Here is a 14,077-nt window from a genome sequence, read left to right as displayed (position 1 = left end):
CTGAAATTGATAACATTTCCTTGGATGCTGACACTTTTACTCATCCTGTTTCAGCCTATCAACTGTTGGCTGCTCAGGGCATTGTGGAGGCAGAGCAGACTTTGAACATAGTGCACACTTCAGAATCTCTTCAAAGAGATAAAGCTGCTGTTAATAGGATGCCTTCTCAAGCTGGTGAGCCATCTGATGAATTTGAAGTAAATTCTAATGATGATGACTCTGTTTCTTTGGATGGAAGCATGAACTTAGGGGGAGATGAAGGCCCAAGTTCTATTCCAAATTTACCTGAATGGGCGTGGACAAAGAAATATACACCAGGACAGTTTGGTGTATCTTTGGTCAAGCAGGTTATGGCTATTCAAAAGGCCCTTCAGGAAACTTCAGATGCTGGTACCGAGGCTATTCTTCAAGCTCATCTAGACTCTCTGCATCTCCTGCAGTTGCAGCACATCAGACAGAATTTGAGTGTGGATGAACTCAAAAAGGATATTGCTGACTTGAAATCCTACAATTCTGAGAAGTTGGATTCAGTCATGCCTTATGGTACAATGCAAGATTTGTTGCTGAGATTGAGGAGAGAATCTGATGCTGACAAGAGGCTGGCCAAGTTGGAAAATAGAGTTCAAGTCATTGAAAACCTTATGGTCACCATTCTTCAAAATCAACAATCTCAGACAAGTCTACTATTGCAGCTGGAAAAAGCACAAGGCTTGACCCCTATCCTTGATGATAACAAAAAGGGGGAGAATAAAGGGGAAAGGGAAGGAGAGCCATCAACAAAAGTTCAAATATCTAAAGTGCTAGTTCCTGCCATCACCACTTCTCCAACACCTCAAATCAAAGGAAAGCTTGATGGAATTGATCTAATCCAGAAAGCAGCACCTGAGATGAAAGTCAAAGAGCAAAGGAGGAGAATTGATGAAAGGATGCAACAAGTATTTGGCTCTACAACCTTAAAATCACAATCTATGAAGCATAGCACAAAGGTGGAGCCAATCATTATGGAGCTCAAGCCAGTAAGGAGGAATAAGGTTGGAGAGACTTCTTCAAAGAATCTGAAACCTATGGTTCTCAAGCCCAACAACAGATGCAACAAGGACTCTACAAAGAACCCTTTAAGCCTTGCTCAGTTAAAAGGAGTGGATTTTCCTCTTCCAAAGCCTGATGAAGACAAGGTTTTAGGTGGTAATATCATAAAGCACAAGGAGACCAAGGATGTGGTTGAAAGAATGAACATGTCTATTATCTTCAGAGAGGGAAAGAGTATCTGTGTGATACAAGGACATCCCAAATTCTCAATAACCAAGAGGGAAGAAACCAGAAGGTTGAAGGAAGAAGCTGAAAAGCTAAAGGCTGACAAAAGAGCACAAGCAAAGCTTGAAAAACAGCTAAAGTCAAGTCAAGCTGAAGAAAAGAAAGAAATTGAAGACAAGGGTGAAGATGTAGGTATGAGGGACATGTTTAGTGATGATGTGGAAGAAAGAAGTGAGGAAAGAAAGGAATGGCAGAAAGGGAACAAAAAGAAGGCAAATGCAAAAAAGAAGATTGTAGATGACACTGAGGAAACCAAATCAAAATCCAAACCACTACCTTCTATTCCTAAACCCATTGTGCCTGATCCCTACATAAATATCCATGGTGAAACAATCACTCCTAAGGAGGAACCAATTGATTGGGACACTATCAAATTACCCACCTTCCTAACCACTTCTCCACCACCAAAGAAACAGAAAAGAAAAACCAAATCAACTCCTCCCATAACCTCAAGCAAATTCATTCAGAAGCCTAAGCCTAAGCCACAAGCCTCAAAGGATGATTATGTTCACATTTGTGACATAAAGGAGTTTACAGACATTGAACTCTATTTGGATGAGCTGGAGGAAGTAAGGGGAATAGATGCCTACAGACAGCTACCGGAAAGACTAGTGTTCAAATACAAAGGAAGTGGGGAAAGGACTTGGCCCCTTTACAAAATTCTGGATGAAGGCTATTCTACCTTGGTTAGAGTCTACTCAGCTATCAAAAGGGATTCTGGATTCACCAGGACTGCCAAAACTGAGATTCTCAACAAAATTGCCAGCATAAGGAAAACTTGGTGGGAGCCCAATGCCTTGCCTAGAACATTACTCATCCCAGAGCATGGAGTTACAGTTCATAAATCACCTCATTGGTTGATGGAGTTCAGAGACAATAAAGGAGTCAGAAGATTTTTCAGACTTGAAGATCAGCTCAAGATTGCCAGTAATGAAACTCTCAAGGATATGCAATCTAAGTTGGACATCAATGAAGAAGATGATGCTGAATTCTACAGACAACTCCAACTCCAAATAGAGGAGAATGACAGAAGGCTAGGGAAGAAAACAAGGGATCAAAGGAAAAGGAATTAATCTGCTCAGGCTAAAAGAGCACCCTTGGAAACAATTTAATTCTTTAATTCTATCTCAGTATATACACTTTTGCAGCACTTTTGAATTTCTACTTTATTTCAATTCATATGTTTAATAAGTGTTTTATTATCATCAAGTTAAACCCAAATTTATGCCTACAGTTCTAGTAGACATAAATAGGGGGAGATTGTTAGGAATATGTGTATTAGTTTGATGATAAGTTCAATAAAACACTTAAGTAGAAATCTGGTATTTGTAGCCTCAACGGATAAGACCATTCTGGCTATCCGTTGAAGGAGTAGCTTTACTTAGAAATAAGTTTAGTATTGTAGCACATTTCATTCTCTGTATTTAAGTTGTAATTCTTAGATGTTGTGGGAAATTATAAGTCATGTTGACTACTAGTGGATATGCAAATAGGAGGGCTAATTGTAAATATTTCATGCCTTGTAATTTTGTATAAATGAAGTAGTATCAACTGATATTAAAGGCCTTCAACGGATGAGAAACAAAGCTTCAACAGATGTCTCTAAAGCTTCAACGGATAACATCCATCAACGGATGAGTGCTTCAACGGATAAAGCTTCAACTGCTAATGCATCAACGGATAAAGCTTCAACGGATAAAGCTTCAACGGATAAAGCTTCAACGGATAAAGCCATCAACGGATGAAAGCTTCAACGGATGCTAAGTTCAATAGCAGTTGATAGTGATAATTCATAAGCTGACAGAGGCACATGGGTTGACAGAGACAAACTGAAATGTGGCAGCCTCTAGGAGGAATCAAGAAAAAGCAGTATTTCCATTCTGGTGCAAACAAGGAAGTATTCAAAGATTCACAGCTAAACCCAAATTGCATTAGATAGAGAAATGAAGAAGAAACATGTGAAGAATCTTTTAATTATATTCTACGGTTTTGTCTTCACTTGTAAACTTGGTGTTATATAAACCAAGTAGCAGCTAATAATTAGATAGTGAATTTTTCCAGAGCTGTTTAGAAAAATCCAGAGAGAAAATCATCTAGTTTGTACTAGGACGCAGCTGTGATCAATTCTTTGATTCACAAATTTTCTGAAATAACACATCTCTGGTGGAACAACATATCCACCAGAAAAGTTTTTAAGTTCTTTGTGTTCTTTACATTTGTGCTTGAATATATATCTGTCTGTATTAGCTTAAAGCAATTCACACATATTTGTTCATCAAAACACTTAGTCTTAGAAACTGCTCAAAACTTGAAAAAGTTTTGAGATTTACATTCAACCCCCCTTCTGTAAATCTCATTGTTAGTCCACTGGGAATAACACTAATATTACCAGGAGATGGTCAAACTTCTTATTGAAGACCATCAGAGATAAAGCAAGAATTTCTGGTTCAAGATTTACATAATTCATTCCATGTATTGTTGAAGATGATGGAAGTGAAATTCCTATGAAGAAGGATTCTACTAAGCTTGAGGTAATACTGAAAGAGAAATGTATATGCTATAATGAAGACTCTTCTCATCCTAGGGTAATAAGACTGGACAATGGTTTAGAAAGAAACCATATCTCTGCTTTAAGGACTGCAATCTATCAGATTGGAAGTCAGAATAAAGAGATGAAGCAAGTCAAGACTACATTCTCTCAGGTCCTGAGGATTAAAGAAGAAAAGCTGATATCACATTTTGTTAAGAATCATTATAGATTCAGATTGACTCAGTGAGACTGGTAAAAGCTACAAGGACTATAAGTTATAGTTAGTTATTCAGTTAAATTCTTTATGCATTTGAACTTAAATATTTTTGACATCATCAAATCTATTAACTTGTATATTTTGCATAATTTATAAGTTGGGGGAGATTGTTAGATATATTTGAGATGTCATGTCTAATATGTTTCATGTTTAGTTTTCAGATCTTAACAAACAGGAAATATCAGGACTTACTGGAATCCAGTACTTACTGGAAGTCGGAACATAATATCAGGACTTAAGGTCATATCAGAACTTAAGTACGGTAGGACTTACAGTTAAGGAAGGAAGCTGATTTAAAGTGGAAGATCGAGACTAAAACAAAAAAAGATATGCATCGAAAGAATTATAAGACTGGAAGACTTGTATAAGATATCTGATTGATATATTTTAGGAGACATAATTATATTCCATATCAATTAGAAGTTATCTTGTAACTGTGTAGTATATAAACACAGACATAGATTTACACTATATGTGTTATAATTATCGAGATACATTATTCATTGTAACCTAGCAGCTCTTAGTGATATTTGTTCATCACTGAGAGAGAACAGTTCCATTATAACAGAGTTTATTATATTGAATATATTTGTTTACAGTTACTTGTGTTCAAGATCGATTTGATTGTAGTAACACTGTATTCAACCCCCTTCTACAGTGTTGTGTGACCTAACATAAATAACCTTATTATTTTATACTAAAATATATTTACAGGTTAGGAAAGTTTCATAAGATAATATCAGGAACATTTTTATGTTTATAATATAGAACAAAGTTCAGTGGAGACCTCAATTTTTGTGGAGACTATATCCTGACCATCCATTTTAACCTAATCCAACGGTACACCTTTTAGTTTTTTTTTAATTTTTAAAGAATAGGAGGGTGTAGAGACTGATTACACACGTTGTTCTTTTCATTTTTAACCAACTGTGTGTCAGTTTCTATTACTCTGAAATATAAGATAACAGTTATTTCTTGTGCAAAAATCTGATCCCGGAAAAATACATACAATACATACAACATCCTGTAGTTTTGTAAATCTATTTTTTTGTTTCACCAAAAGTTTCTCTGGGAATTTTAAAAAAAATTGTGTTATGTCTTCAAATCAAGATGTTTTTTTGTCTACTAACGAGGAAGCTTCAGGTTTTTTTAGAAATATCTAGATCAGATTTTATGTTCTGCACAGAAATATCTTGTATGGCGTTCTTTTGTTATAAGATTTCTCATTAGTTATATGTAATGAGATCTTGTCATTTAAATTATCTTTTGTGTGAATAATATCTAGGTTCAGGTTCATCTCCCCACGTTGAAAGCTCAGACTCCGAACAACCAAGTGCAGTTTCTGAAAGTGAAAGCTCAGATTCTGATGAAGGTACCGAAGACATAAACAATGATACTAATTCAGACTTTACGTGTTTTATTGATATGAATGGTACAAAGAATTGGATTCCAAAATATGAGGACAAGGACAAGCCACATACGAATCAGTGCTTCCCAATGTTGGAAGATGCATATGTTTTTTATAGGAACTATGGCAGAATTTATGGATTTGATGTTCGTAAATCTACCAAAAAAACTGACAACAAAAAACAATTGTTGGCTAAATATATACAGTGTAATAAGGGTGGATCCCCCTATCAGAACAAATCCAATAAATCGGATGAAAATGGCGTTGAGGAAAAGCAGATTCGTAGAAGAACGAAATCTCGCAGATGCAATTGCAAAGCATTGATCATTATGAAACCTGCGGGACCTAGAGGTATTATGGTAATGAGTTTTATCGAGGAACATAACCATCCTCTAGCATCAGGAGCTGCTAGAATGTTTTTAAAATGCAACAGAGATGTGTCAGTTGAAAACCATAATTTTATAATGGATTGTTCTAAAGCAAAAATAGGTGCAACGAGATCTCACGCTTTAGCGAAGGAAAGATTTGGATCGTATGAAGATGTAGGCGCAACTGTTATTGACTTTAAAAACTTTTCAAGGGATGTAAAAGCTCGTATTGGAGATCATGATGCCGATATGATTTTATCCAAATTCAAGTTGAAGGAGACATCTAATAACACATTTTATTATGACTACAAGGTTGATACAAAGGGTCATTTGACAGGTCTTTTCTGGACATATGCTATTGGTCAAGCTAACTTTGATGTATTTGGCGATATAGTTTCGTTTGACCACACTTTTCGGACTAACAGGTATATGTTAATATTCATATCTTTTGTTTAGTGCAGCACCTTATCTGTTTATTAGTTTCTAATATTCAACACTTTCATACATCTGCAGCACCTTATCTGTTTTTAGTTGTTAGTGCAGTATTATTCAACAAATTATATCGTATTATTTTAATAGATTTCAAGGATTTCACTATTTTCAAGTTTGATAGATTCTGATATTTTTATTATTTTTTGCCTTATCTTAGATATAACATGGTTTTTGTTCCCTTTACCGGTGTTGATAATCATTGGAAAAATGTAACTTTTGCTGCTGGGCTTTTGGCGAAGGAAAACTATAAAAATTTTAAATGGCTTCTACTTGCTTTCAAGAAAGCAATGGGACGTGCACCACCTTGTGTCATAACAGATCAATGTAAAGCCATTAAAAAAGCTTTGGGTAAATGGTGGAATAAGGCAAAGCATAGACTTTGTAAATCCGATGAGTCGCGTTTAGTTTCCCACTACGTCTCCGGCCTAAGATATATATCATAAAATTTTAGTAAATCACATACAAATAATGCTACCATTTAATAGATACATAAACTTATACTAATGTTTATTAAGAAATATTACTAATTGGTTAACAAAACAAAGTAGTCATTCATGAACATATAAAAAACATACTATCACTCATGATTCTGTTTGTTCTGCATGTCAAGTTTTGCACCAACTGTAAAAAAAATCTAATTAGAATGAAGTGTTCTGCTATCTCTTTGCCTAACTCAAAATTGTAGTTTGAATTGGTAACTGCTTGCAGAATATTTGGGAGTGATGATGAGTTGAATATTTGGGAGTGATGATGAGACGACTGTTATAATACCCACATTTTCATTTTATAACAGAGCCACACATTGTCATTGAATTTTGCAACTAATTTCAAAATTGCCATTTTCTTTGTTTAATTTTGAGTCACACGAGGGTAAATGATCCAATAATTATAAAATATGTTTTCATACCAAATAGATTGGGTCTCCATAGAACCCAACTCTTATAATATATATTTAAAAAATATAGGAAAAGAAAAGAAGAGATTTTAAAAATTAAAAACACCAAGTCGAATTGGAAAACTCGTGACAGCCTCCATCCCCAGTTGATAAATAAAGCAGGCTCTATATAACCCCTTAATGCCCCAACTTAAAACCCTAGCTCTCTGATATTTTTCAAAACCCTAGATCTGATAAATTACACAACAATGTCGATGTCGAAGAGTTCAAAGATGCTCCAATACATCAATTACCGTATGCGCGTCACAATTCAAGACGGTCGTCAACTGGTAGGCAAATTCATGGCTTTCGATCGTCACATGAATCTCGTTATCGGCGATTGCGAAGAGTTCCGAAAGCTTCCTCCTTTAAAAGGCTCTAAGAAGACCGACGAGCCTCGCGAAGACCGTCGCACTCTCGGCCTCGTTCTGCTCCGTGGCGAGGAGGTGATTTCGATGACTGTTGAAGGTCCGCCGCCGCCTGATGAGTCACGTGCACGTGCTGCTGCGGCGGCGAATTTGTCGGGACCGGGAGTAGGGAGAGCGGCTGGGAGAGGTGTGCCGACTGCGCCGATGGTGCAAGCGCAACCTGGATTGGCTGGACCGGTTAGGGGAATTGGTGGACCTGCGCCTGGAATGATGCAACCGCAGATATCGAGGCCGCCGATGTTGAATCCGCCTATGCAGTATTCGCAACAGGCGCCTCCTCCTGTTATTAGGCCTCCTGGACAGATGTTTCCTGGGATGAGGGGACCGCCACCACAGATGCCGCCTCCGCAATTTGCTCAGAGACCTGGTGGACCGCCTGGACCGTATCCTATGCCTCCTCCGCCTCAGTATGGACAGAGACCGATGGGACCTCCTCCGCAGATGATGAGAGGTCCTCCTCCTAGGCCTGGAATGGTGCCGCCTCCTCCTGGTGGTGTGTTTGGACCTCCGAGACCTGGGATGCCTCCACCGCCTAATCCTCAACAGCAGCAACAATGATTTGGTAAATTTTCGTTAATTTAGTTGTTTGTTGCGTTTCTTTTTAAATCTTGGTAGCGTATTTAGGCAGAAATATGAAGTGTGGGTTTCTCTCCCCCCTTGCTTTTCGTTTCTTTATTAACCCTGTGCAAGGAGGGAGGGGGTTAATGCCCAAACTACTGCACAATTTGGGATTTGTCGCATTAAGTGTCGTTTATAGTTCATTTATCGGTTACTTTTTCATATTATTATTTAATATTTTGTTTTGCAAGAATGTTATCACCATTTTCAAAACTTTTTAGGAAGAATGCCCGTAAATGGCTGGTTTGGTCTTCTGGTTGTGTATATGAGGATTGATTTAGTTTTGTGGCATTGACCTCAAACTTTGGACACTATGCTCTTTAAGCAGAGGGGCCATCTCAGCTTGGCTATTCTTCTCTGCCATATCAGCGCAGTTTTATTAGACCTATATATAGATTTTCTGTTAGTTTTCACTCTGTGCTAGCAGAATCCTAACAAGTTGCCAACAAAACATGAGTTTAATCAATTCCTCCCTCTTTGCTAATCACTTCATATTTCACGTCTTACCAACAAGTTAAATTTGCCTTGCCAAGTTTCTGGGAAATCATGAGTTGTGACCGAAGAAAATTTAAATTGTAAATGTAAGTGCAGACACCATGGTTGTCACCTCGATGAGTCGAGGCGAGTCAACGGACCTCCCGCTAGTCGACTAGTCGTAGAGTAGTCGACAAAAAATATGACTAGTCGACAAAAAATAATATATTATTATAAATTAAAAATATAATATACATATATATCCACACACACAAATGTATATATTATGTATTTTAGATTTCTAAGTTCTAGGTTCAAAGTTCCAACTCCTTCCACAATGTTTTATTTAAGATTCTAAGGAATTAAGAATCCAACACTTGGAGAGAATGATGAAAAAACTAGAAGAGTTAAGAATTGACAACAAAGAAAAGTACTTGCAATTATCTAACATTTTAGTACAACAAAGAAAAGAATTTGCAATCATGTGAAATATGTAACAATTAATCAATACCAATTGTCTGAACAAAGAAAAGTATTTGCAATCATGTCAAATATGCAAAAAAAATTATGCAGATTTTTTTTGACACCGAGCAGCTCGACTAGTCGACCGCTTAGTCGACCAGGCGACCGAAATATCGACATTTAGTTAGTCGACATGTTGAGTCGACATCCAAGCATCGCTTAGTCGACTAGTCTGCGACTAGACTAGTCTCCGACTAGACTAGTCGCGACTAGTCAACCGACATGACAACCATGGCAGACACACAAGTGAGACCTTTACACATTCACATAATTAGACAATATAATAATAATTTTAAGAATAATATTATAGAAATTCACCGGAGACCTGCCTTTTCTTGTTACTCCCTCTGTCCCTTTGAGTTAACATTTGAAATGAAGTGTTCGACACGCATTTTAAGGCTAGTATAGTTGTATAACTTATTTTGAAAATTTTCTTTTTTTGAATAAAAGTTTAAACATTTAATATTTATTCAGAAGAAAAAAATTTAAAAAATAATTTATGTAACTATAGTAGATACCATATGTAACGCTGTATTGCCCTTCGTATCAGTCACATTCATATATATTGTTGAGGGATTTGCCCTAATTAGCCCCGTCACCACTTTTATGTTCTGACCTTCACAGCCATTTGTAAAGATATCTGCCCCTTGTCAGTTAGTTTTGAAAGTCAACGCTCTTTATTTAAAAGGGCCTCAACAATCTCCACATGACTATTTTTTGCTGCAGAATGCGAAAGTTTTTTTTTCTGCTTGCAACAGTTGTAAAGAGGTTTTTGTTTGTACATTCTATTAATTTATAGTTAGATAGATTTCAGTCATTTTACTTGTGTCAGTGTTGAAGTCAATTAGATGGATGCTATAGAAAGATACATAATACTTAAATTTTGTATTTATCGTCAGTTAGTTTATATACTTGAAAGGTTTTACCTGATCAAATAAATAATTTATGACTACAAGTGAAGTAACTTGGTAAGCATGTTAACTTCATTGTTCATATTAACAATCATAAATTAATGGTAGAGGCTAGTTATTATAATATAAGTACATCTCCACATTCAAAATAACAGAGAAGGAAAGTATTAGATGCAGAGATAAGAGATTTGTATTTTTACCTTTGTTGGTTTACTTGAGTCGAAATTGCCCGAGATAACATGGATTTTAATAAAATGTTTTCAAATTGGGGAAAGAAAACTGTTATTTTAGCAACGACCGTTTTGAAGTTGCGTCCAGGATTTCCTATCGCACACAGATAAAGAAACTAAAAAAACGTGCGGCGCCATTGACTAAGAGAAGTTTAGGCACAGCAGCTACATGGTATTGTAAATGTCTTAAGAACGACAGTCAAATTTGTGATTAGTGATTTAGTACCTAATAGAACTAGATTAGAAAAAAGACGGAGCATAATAAAATGTAGAAAAAACGTACAAGTTAAAGCTAGTCATTATGTCTATCAATATAGTATGATCATCAAAAAATAGTCAAGTTCATTGATGGTAAAGCCAGCTTATACTTTGATCACAGAGTCCGATTTTAGTTAATTCCCTCATATTAACATTTTTGTTGACCTGGTGTAGCATTACTCCATCTTTCTGAAATCGAATAACAATCCATCACTTTCATGAAATCATTGTTTTTAGGACAATCCTACAATATCATAGATTATCTGTGCCTCCTGTGGTGGGAAATACAGCAGTGTGTTAAGTGCCTAATTCATAAATTCAACACACAACCCAAGCAAATTATTAAGCAAATATGTGTCATTTCCTTGATGAAATTCTTTATATGATTATTGATTCAGAACTCTTTAAATTATTATTGACATGCATTTTTTGCGGTTCTGTGCGAAAATCTGTTCTATATTGTTAACATACTAGTGTTTTGTTGCAGGCTGGCTTGAACCTAGGAGTTCTTAAGGAGTAGTACGGTTGGTGTTCTGTAGTTTGTTTGGCTGCTTCAACGTCTTGAACTGAATATTCTGATGGTTTGTATTAGTGAATTTTTATAATTGAATAGGTATTTTAATGTGAAGTTTCCTTTTAGCACAATATGACATGGATGTATCTTTTGGCAGAAACTCTTCAACTGAAATTAAGTGGCATGTTTTGTGATGTTAATGATTGTGAGTATATATGGGGTCTGTGCAGTAACACACCCCATATCTCCTCTCTCTCTCCCCCCTCTCTCTATCTTCTTTATCTCTAAAGCAACTAATGCTTCTTATTTTTCTTATGTCTATTACAATTCATAAACTAGCAATCTAATGCCATATCAAGTTAGTTTGTTGATCTGTCAATCTCTACTCCATCTTTGTTTGGATTCCTATCGGGTTCTACTGGATAATTTTTTATGTATGATGACTGATTGTTCGATTGTCTTGATTTGGTTTACAGGAATTTTTTAGTATTTGTAAAAAATCATATTAATGAATGTAAAGCATCAACATGATGTTACTCTTTTAAGTTAATAACATAGTTGTTACTTGTATTGAATTTATTTGTTATTGATTGGAGTATATGAACAGAGTATATGAACATACCGAAATAAGTTTTTTCTACTGTAAAATTAGTGTCTACTATTATTATAATCGACAGATAATGTTTTTTTAATTATATGATGAAAGTATAAAAGGAAATGAAGTTTGCTGCAGTTGATGAGGGCAGACTCAAGGTACTAATAAATTAGGACAGGTTAAAAGAGTTGATTGTTATCTCAAAGCCTCCCTTACGTTTTTCTCGGGCAATCTCGAGTTTGTTAAATGTTGCGATTGTGTAGCAGATACGTGTGATCTACAGTAATTTTGTATTCAGACATGTAATAATGAATTATCGATGTTAAGAATTTGTGTTATTTGTTTTAACATGACAATCTTTCAAGAAAATTCACCTCCATTTTTTTCCCCAGAAGAGAAAAGACGATTTCTTATAACTTTATTGAATAACATCCCATCTGCACCTAATTTTTTTTATTTAAAATTGACGGAAAAGGCTGGAAATACAACCTCAAACTATATTCATTAGAAATCACTCATCACATGGACTCATGGAGGTGCATAAGAATGTAAAAATTTCTCGATATTCTTTAAAGAAATTTACACCATGAAGAAAGCCAACTTGACTATAATTGTCCCCTTTTTTCTTTTCGGGCCACTCTATTTTCCCTCGACCATTTCACCTAGCAAATTAAGCTATTAGCTTCATATAGCAATTAGCGCTAGGTGATAATTTCAGATCACCCCAGATCCTCTCCTTATTCTATCCGGACTCAAACTTTATTTGGACAATGATGAGGGCGGTTTGCGGTGTAACTGTGAGGTGGGCACCTGCAAAACAGAGTCAGAGGGGGGTGACGTCCGCGCGGCGTCACCTCCAGTGTGAGAATGAAAAAGGATTTTTTTAGGAGAAAGGGGTAAAACGGGAATTATGCGAATATATTGTAGTGTGTGTATAAGTGTATATCAGAGATGAAGTAACCCCTAATACTCTTTTTGTTCAGCCTTTTATAGATTTTTCATTAGAATTTAGGGATTTGTACTTTTGATCTAGACTGTAGGTGTGTTTTGGACTGTGGGACGCGTGAACGTCCATGATGAGCTGGGGTACTACTGGATCCGGACCGTAGGAAGGTTTCGGAACCTGGCCACCTGGGCGGTGTAAATGTTGTCACGTGTCGTGGGGGTCTTCCAGGTTTATTGCTTGACGGACCCAGACTTTTCTTATTGGGCCCTGAGCTTCTCTTATTGGGCCCTGGACTCTTATTAACGAGCCTATATTATTCCGGGCTATCACTGGGAGAATTGGCCAGCTCCAATGAAAATCCTGCCTGAGGTGTGGCTAAATTTTTTTACTGTACATGTCTACTAAAAAGGGAAGAGGGGATATAAAACTGCATTTATCGGGTTAATCTAGAAAACCTAAACAGAAAACAGTAGATATACTCCATGTTTTGCTGAAACTTAATACTTGGTGTATCTTGAGTAGTGCTCAACACCTATGTTGTTTCTGTTGCTGCATTTATCAAATTCATCATGCTTCACCCTGTCCTCATGGTAGTAGTCAGTCGATCATAGCCACTCATGGCAGTGAAACACTCATAGCTCCCAGCCTCCCACTCTGTTTGTCCTCATTCTTAGCTTGGTATGTCTGCTGATACACATTCACCCGGTTTACACTGGAATTTGAGTAACCGATATCATAATCACCAAGAGCATGTACTTCTGCCATCTACATACACCATGAGCCAAAACTATTAGACATTTCTTATGGACAACACTCAACACAGACCAAATGTGTAGGATAGTTTATAATCAATTTATCTTCAAAAAGAAAATGGCTGATTATGAACAAGATTAGATGTTAACTAAAACTTTTTTTAATGTTTCTTCTTTTGCTTCTGTTTTCTTGCGTTCTTCTGGACAATTTTTGAGAGATATATGAAGGGCTCGCCTTCTCGTTTTCCGTTAACGACTTATCTGCCTTAATCGCCCGGATCCCGGTCACCAATTCCGACTTCTCTCTGGCCACCGGAGCTCCGACCGGTGCCAAATCGGAAAAATCAAGACACTCCCACACATTGGACGAAGACAATTGCACTGCAATCGCCATACACGAGATATGCCAGGGTGTGACACAGGTGCTACAGGTGAGCGTTTCGTTAGAAGACGACATCGTTTTGCGAATGAGGCACACACCTTCGTTGTCGTAGGGGAGTTGAGCC

General features: G+C 36.7%; 2 protein-coding genes across 3 annotated transcripts; both read left to right on the top strand.

Annotated features, from left to right (window-relative positions):
- Positions 1 to 5,215: 5,215 nt before the first annotated feature.
- On the top strand, positions 5,216 to 6,832 carry LOC141665491 (protein FAR1-RELATED SEQUENCE 5-like). The gene is made up of 3 exons (XM_074471477.1): positions 5,216 to 5,264; positions 5,407 to 6,322; positions 6,547 to 6,832. The coding sequence occupies exons 1-3, from the start codon at positions 5,216 to 5,218 to the stop codon at positions 6,830 to 6,832; spliced, it is 1,251 nt and encodes a 416-aa protein (XP_074327578.1).
- Positions 6,833 to 7,406: 574 nt separating this feature from the next.
- LOC141666721 (uncharacterized) lies at positions 7,407 to 11,478 on the top strand. Of its 2 annotated transcripts, XR_012552334.1 has the most exons (3): positions 7,407 to 8,313; positions 11,252 to 11,345; positions 11,436 to 11,478. XR_012552334.1 is itself a non-coding variant. In XM_074472885.1 (2 exons), exon 1 carries the CDS (start codon positions 7,533 to 7,535, stop codon positions 8,307 to 8,309), a length of 777 nt encoding a protein of 258 aa, XP_074328986.1. In that variant the 5' UTR covers positions 7,407 to 7,532; the 3' UTR covers positions 8,310 to 8,313; positions 11,252 to 11,478. The 2 variants fall into 2 exon arrangements, 1 of the variants encoding a protein (XP_074328986.1); XM_074472885.1 differs by having other exon boundaries at positions 11,252 to 11,478.
- The last annotated feature ends 2,599 nt before the right edge of the window (positions 11,479 to 14,077 follow it).

Source organism: Apium graveolens, chromosome 6 (genome assembly GCF_009905375.1).
Source record: "Apium graveolens cultivar Ventura chromosome 6, ASM990537v1, whole genome shotgun sequence".
In the NCBI taxonomy this organism is placed as follows: Eukaryota; Viridiplantae; Streptophyta; class Magnoliopsida; order Apiales; family Apiaceae; genus Apium; species Apium graveolens.
The sequence above is the reverse complement of the archived record's forward strand: the minus strand, read 5'-3'. Positions and strand labels throughout refer to the sequence as shown.